Source organism: Halichoerus grypus, chromosome 2 (genome assembly GCF_964656455.1).
Source record: "Halichoerus grypus chromosome 2, mHalGry1.hap1.1, whole genome shotgun sequence".
In the NCBI taxonomy this organism is placed as follows: domain Eukaryota; kingdom Metazoa; phylum Chordata; class Mammalia; order Carnivora; family Phocidae; genus Halichoerus; species Halichoerus grypus.
Window position 1 is genome coordinate 146779850 of NC_135713.1, and position 7405 is coordinate 146787254.

A 7405-nucleotide genomic window follows, 5' to 3' on the forward strand; every position below is an offset into this window, starting at 1 on the left:
AATGAGGCTTGGAGAAATTAATTATCTAAGATTACACAGAAAAATAATGTTTGAGCCTTTTGAAGTAGGCATTTTCACTATACCCTCGCCTACTTCTCCAGTAAAACGACCCATACCAGAATATCTTATGGGTACATCAGATTCCAAGAGAGGGAGTAAGAGATGGGCATATTGGTGAGGTACTATTTCCACTACAACTTACCATTATTAGCAATAAGTATTACTTAAGGTGCTTCTAACTGATGATTTCTCAATGTCTTCTGTTTGCTTGGTGTTTGAATAATCTCATTTCCACTAGTACATGATTCCTTCTACACCTTGGTAGACAAAATTTGTATTAGTATCATAGGGTGATATGCTACGTTCAGTGGAAAATCTCATTGAATTCCCAGAATTTCATGAGCCTTCTTGTGACTCTTAGTGTATCTGAAGTGATAAGCCACATTACACAGTTGAGTTGACTAGCTGCTAAAATTAGATTATATGTGTCTTGGGAAACCTCTTATGTTCTAATGATAAAACATACTATGTGTGTTATCTACATTTATTTTTTTTTTAAATCACATCAAGCTAACAATAAACTTTAATATTCCTGGTTTATAAATAAAAATATATGCTCAGAGAAATACTTTTTCCCTATGTAGACATGTAGGTGTGGTGATTTAAGCTAGAAGTCCTTGATATTTCCATGACACAGTCTTGACCACTGTTCACATGTTATATTCTCTACAGTGAATACTATCATGGCATGGGAGAATCAGACCTTCAACTCAGACTTCATCCTGCTGGGGATCTTCCATCACAGCCGCACCCACATCTTCCTCTTCTCTCTGGTCTTGGGCATCTTCACGGTGGCCTTCATTGGAAACACTGTCATGATTCTCCTCATCTTCCTGGACACCCAGCTTCACACACTCATGTACTTCCTCCTCAGCCAACTGTCCCTCATGGACCTCATGCTCATCTGCACCACTGTACCCAAGATGGCTTTCAATTACTTGTCTGGAAGGAAGTCCATCTCTCTGGCTGGTTGTGGAGCCCAGATATTCTTATATGTGTCCCTGCTTGGAGCAGAATGTTTCCTGTTGGCTACAATGGCCTATGACCTTTATGTTGCCATTTGTCATCCATTACAATACTCAGTTTTCATGAACCAGAAAATCTGTTGTGTTATGGTTGTTTCTTCCTGGATTGTTGGCTTTCTTGATGGTATAGTTGTCATTGCAGTTGCACTGTCCTTCCCATAATTTGGTGCCCGAGAGATACCCCACTTTTTCTGTGATGTCCCTGCCCTTCTCACTCTTTCATACACTAATACATTGCTATTTGAAAGGTTAATGTTTATTTGCCGTGTAATTATACTTCTCTTTCCTGTAGCAGTAATCATTGCTTCCTATGTTTGTGTTATTGTGGCCGTCATTCACATGGGGTCTGGGGAGGGCCCCCGAAAAGGTTTTGCCACCTGTTCCCCCCACTTCATGGTGGTAGGAATGTACTATGAAGCAACCATGTTTATATACATGTGGCCTGTTTCTGATCGTTCCCCCACCCAGGACAAGATGGTGTCAGCCTTCTACACCATCCTTACTCCCATGCTGAATCCCCTCATCTACAGCCTTCTCAACAAGGAAGTGGCCAGAGCATTCATGAAGGTGTTGGGGAAGAGCAAGTCTGGAGAGCAAATTTTCCAATTAACTTTTTTCTATCTTCTTTGCTTTATGCTGACATTGATGTATTCAACTGGTACAGTTCAGCACCCAATATTTATCTAACTTTGTATCAAAACTTTTACAGAGAAGCACACAAGATTTAGAAAGTGAAAAACTGTCTGCATGCTTTTTTGTTTAAATATTATATTTCTTTGTTATGGAAACTTCAAAGTATGGCTACAAGTAAATATTTGCTGTAAGATAATATGCACAATGCAGTCTGTCTTATGCAATACCAGTTAACAACAGAGAGATATTTGTGAATCACAATACCACATAATATTATAATAAAAGAGGGCACTGATAAATTATTTTTGTTCATTTCTATTCTTTATTTTTTTATTATGTTGTTAGCCAGCATAGAGTACATTATTTTTTGATGTAGAGTTCAATGATTCATGAGTTGCATATGAAACTTAGTGCTCGTTACAAAACATGGCCTCCTTAATACACATCACCCAGCTACCCCATCCCAACACACACCTCCCCTCTGAAATCCTCAATTTGTCTCCTGGAGTCCATAGGCTCTCATGATTCATCTCCCTCTTTGATTTGCCACCCCCCCCTTCAGTTTTCCATTCCTTCCCCTATTGTCTGCTGTGCTATTCCTTATGTTCCACATGAGTAAAACCATATGATAATTGTCTTTCTCTGTTTGACTTATTACATTTAGCATAATCTGTTCCAGTTCCATCCATGTTGATGCAAATTGTGGGTATTCAACCTTTCTGATGGTTGAGTAATATCTCGTTGTATATATGGACCACATCTTCTTTATCCATTCATCTGTTGTAGGGCATCTAAGCTCCTTCCACAGTTTGGTTATTATGGATATTGCTGCTATGAACATTGGGGTGCATGTGCCCCTTCTTTTCACTACGTCTGTATCTTTGGGGTAAATACCTTGTAGTTCAATTGCTGGGTCATAGGGTACCTCTATTTTTAATGTCTTGAGGAAACTCCATCCTGTTTTCCAAAGTGGCTGTACCAGCTTGCATTCCCACCAACAGTGTAAGAGTGTTCCCCTTTCTCTACAACCTCTCCAACATTTGTTGTTTCCTCTCTTGGTAATATTTGCCATTCTAACTAGTGTAAGATGGTATCGCATTTTGGTTTTGATTTATATTTCCCTGATGGCCAGTGATATGGAGCATTTTATTATGTGTCTGTGGCAATTTGTATGTCTTCTTTGGAAAAGTGCCTGTTCATGTCTTTTGCCAATTTTTTTTTTAATTTAAATTTTTTTATTGTTATGTTAATCCCCATACATTACATCATTAGTTTTAGATATAGTGTTCCATGATTCATTGTTTGTGCATAACACCCAGTGCTCCATGCAGAACGTGCCCTCCTCAATACCCATCACCAGGCTAACCCATCCTCCCAAACCCCTCCCCTCTAGAACCCTCAGTTTGTTTTTCAGAGTCCATCGTCTCTCATGGTTCTTCTCCCCCTCCGATTTCCCCCCCTTCATTCTTCCCCTGCTGCTACATTCTTCTTCTTCTTTTTTTCTTTCTTAACATATATTGCATTATTTGTTTCAGAGGTACAGATCTGAGATTCAACAGTCTTGCACAATTCACAGCGCTTACCAGAACACATACCCTCCCCAGTGTCCATCACCCAGTCACCCCATCCCTCCCACCCCACCCCCCACTCCAGCAACCCTCAGTTTGTTTCCTGAGATTAAGAATTCCTCATATCAGTGAGGTCATATGATACATGTCTTTCTCTGATTGACTTATTTCGCTCAGCATAATACCCTCCAGTTCCATCCACGTCGTTGCAAATGGCAAGATCTCATTCCTTTTGATGGCCGCATAATATTCCATTGTATATATATACCACCTCTTCTTTATCCATTCATCTGTTGATGGACATCTTGGCTCTTTCCACAGTTTGGCTATTGTGGACATTGCTGCTATAAACATCGGGGTGCACGTAGCCTTTCGGGTCCCTACTTTTGTATCTTTGGGGTAAATACCCAGTAGTGCAATTGCTGGATCGTATGGTAGCTCTATTTTCAACTTTTTGAGGAACCTCCACACTGTTTTCCAGAGTGGCTGCACCACCTTGCATTCCCACCAACAGTGTAGGAGGGTTCCCCTTTCTCCGCATCCCCGCCAACATCTGTCATTTCCTGACTTGTTAATTTTAGCCATTCTGACTGGTGTGAGGTGGTATCTCATTGAGGTTTTGATTTGGATTTCCCTGATGCCGAGCGATATTGAACACTTTTTCATGTGTCTGTTGGCCATTTGGATGTTGTCTTTTGCCAATTTATTGACTGGATTAATTGTTTCTGGGTGTTAAGTTTCATAAGTTCTTTACAGATCTTAGATACCAGCCGTCTATCTGATATGTCATTGGTGAATATCATCTCCCATTCCGTAGGCTCCCTTTTGTTTTTGTCGACTATTTCCCTTGCCATGCAGAAGATTTTTATTTTGATGAATTCACAATAGTTCATTTTGCTTTTGTTTCCCTTGCCTTTATAGACATGTCTTGCAAGAAGTTCCTGTGGCCAATGTTGAAGAATTTACTGCCTATATTCTCCTCTAGGATTTTGTTGGATTCCTATCTCACATTGAGGTCTTTCATCAATTTTGAGTTTATCTTTGTGTATGGTGTAAGAGAATGATCGAGTTACATTCTTCTGTATATAGCTGTCCAATTTTCCCAGCACCATTTATTGAAGAGACTGTCTTTTTTCCATTGTATATTTTTCCCTGCTTTGTTGAAGAGTAGTTGACCAGAGAGTTGAGGGTCCATTTCTGGAGATGCTATTCCATTCCATTGATCTATGTGTCTGTTTTTGTGCCAGTACCATGCTGTCTTGTTGATCACAGCTTTGTAATATAGCTTTAAGTAAGGCAGTGTGATGCCCCCAGCTTTGTTTTCTTTTTCAAAATTCCTTTGGTGATTTATGGTCTTTTCTGGTTCCATACAAATTTTAGGATTGTTTGTTCCAGCTCCTTGAAAAATGCAAATGGTATTTTAATAAGATGGCACTGAAAGTGTAGATTGCTCTGGGCAGAATAGACATTTTAACGTTTATTCTTCTAATCCATGAGTATGGAATGTTTTTCCATCTTCTTGTGTCTTCCTCCATTTCTTTCATTAGCGTTCTGTAGATTCTAGAGTTTAGATCTTTACCTCTTTGGTTAGGTTTATTCCTAGTTGTCTTAGGTTTTTTGGTGCTATTGTTATTGAATCAATTCCTTAATTTCTCTTTCTACAGTTACATTGTTAGTGTATAGAAAAGCAAATGATTTCTGTGCATTGATTTTGTATCCTGCCACATTGCTGAAATGCTATATGAGTTCTAGTAATTTGGGGGTGGAGTCTATTAGGTTTTCCACATAAAGTATCATGTCATCTGTGAAGAGAGAGAGTTTGCCTTCTTCTTCGCCATTTTGAATGTCTTTTATTTCATTTTGTTGTCTGATTGTTAGGGCTAGAACTTCTAGTACTATGTTGAACACTAGTGGTGAGAGTGGGCAACCCTGTCGTGTTCTCAACCTGAATGATATTCGCTGTGGGCTTTTCCTAGATGGCTTTTACAACATTGAGGAATATTCCACCTGTCCCTACATTCTGAATAGTTTTAATGAGGAAAAGATGCCGTATTTTGTCAAATTCTTTTTCTGCATCAATTGAGAGGATCATATGATTCTTGTCTTTTCTTTTATCAATGTGCTCTATCACATTGATTGATTTGTGGTTGATGAACCACCTTGCATCCCAGGAATAAATCCCACCTGGTTGTGATGGAAAATCCTTTTAATATACTTTTGGATTCTATTGGTTAGGATCTTGTTGAGTATTTTGGCATCCATGTTTATCAGGGATATTGGTCAGTAGTTCTCCTTTTTGGTGGGGTCTTTGCCTGGTTTTGGGATCAGGGTAATGCTAGCCTCATAGAACAAGTTTGGAAGTTTTCCTTCTGTTTCTATTTTTTTAAAACAGCTTCAGAAGAATAGGTATGATTTTTTTTCTTTAAATCTTTAGTAGAATTCCCCTGGGAAGCCATTTGGCCTTAGACTCTTTTTTTTTTTTTTTTGGTAGGGGGTAGGTTTCTGATGACTGCTTCAATTTCCTTGCTGGTTATTGGTCTCTTCAGATTGTCTATTTCTTCCTGTTTCAGTCTTAGTTTATAAGTTTCCAGGAAGGCATCCATTTCTTCTAGGTTGCTTAATTTTTTGGCATATAGTTGTTGATAATAGTTTCTAATAATTGTTTCTATTTCCTTGGTGTTAGTCATGATCTTTCCCCTTTCATTCATGATTTTATTCATTTGGGTCCTTTCTCTTTTCCTTTGGCTAACTCTTGCCAGTGGTTTATCGATCTTATTAATTCTTTCAAAGAACCACCTTCTAGTTTCCTCTATCTGTTCTGCTGTTTTTCTGGTTTTTATTTCATTGATCTCTGCTCTAATCTTTATTATTTCTCTTCTCCTGCTTGGTTTAGGTTATACTTGCTCTTTTTTCTCCAGCTCCTTTACGTATAAGGTTAGCTTGTGCATTCAGGATTTTTCTGCTTTTTTGAGTGACCCTTGGATGGCTATGTATTTCCTTGTTAGGACCACCTTTGCAGTATCCCATAGTTTTGGACCAAAGTGTTTTTGTTCTCATTGGTTTCCATGAATTGTTTAAGTTGTTCTTTAATTTCCTGGTTGACCCAAATATTCTTTAGCAGGATGCTCTTTAACTTCCAAGTGTTTGAATTACTCCCAATTTTTTTCTTGTTATTGATTTCCAGTTTCAAAGCATTGTGGTCTGAAAATATGCAGGGAACAATCTCAATCTTTTGGTATTGGTTGAGACCTGATTTGTGACCCATTATGTGATCTATTCTAGAGAAAGTTCCATGTGCATTTGAGAAGATTGAGAATTCTGTTGTTTTAGGATGGAATGTTCTATATATATCTATGAGGTCCGTCTGGTCCAGTGTGTCCTTCAAAGCTCTTGTTTCTTTGTTGATCTGCTTAGATGATCTGTTAATTGCTGTGAGTCAAATGTCGCAGTTTCTTAGTATTAATGCATTATTATCAGTATGTAACTTTATTTTCATTACCAGTTGGCTTATGTAGTTGGCTGCTCCCATGTTGGGGGCATAGATATTTACAATTGTTAGATCTTCTTGTTGGATAGACCCTTTAAGTATGAAATATTTTTCCCATACATTTCTTAGTACAGTCTTTAGTTTAAAATGTAATTTGTCTGATCTGAGAATTACTACCCCATCTTTCTTTTGAGGTCCATTTGCATGATAAATTTTTCTCCATCCCCTCATATTCAATCTGGAGGTGTCTTTAGGTTCAAAATGAGTCTCTTGTAGACAGCATATGGATGGGTCCTGTCTTTTTATCTAATTTGCAATCCTGTCCTGTTTCATGGGAGCATTTAGTCCATTCATGTTGAGAGTGACTATTGAAAAATATGATTTTAGTGCCATTATATTGCTTGTTGAAGTCCCTGTTTCTATAGATTGTCTCTGTAAATTTCTGGTCTATATTACTCTTGGGGTCTTTCCTCTTTTATAGAATCCCCCTTAATATTTCTTTCAGGGCCTGCTTGGTGGTCACATATTCTTTAGGTCTGTGCCCATCCTGGAAGCTCCTTGTCTCTCCATCCATTCTGAATGATAGCCTTGCTGGATAAAGTATTCTTGGCTGCATGTTCTTCTCATTTAGT

At 38.4% G+C, this 7405-nt stretch overlaps 1 protein-coding gene across 1 annotated transcript; it reads left to right on the plus strand.

Moving 5' to 3' along the window:
- Nucleotides 1-743: 743 nt before the first annotated feature.
- On the plus strand, nt 744-1772 carry LOC118540883 (olfactory receptor 2M3-like). The gene is given in 1 exon segment (XM_036100232.2): nt 744-1772. A coding segment is annotated over 1 exon segment (1029 nt).
- Nucleotides 1773-7405: the final 5633 nt, after the last annotated feature.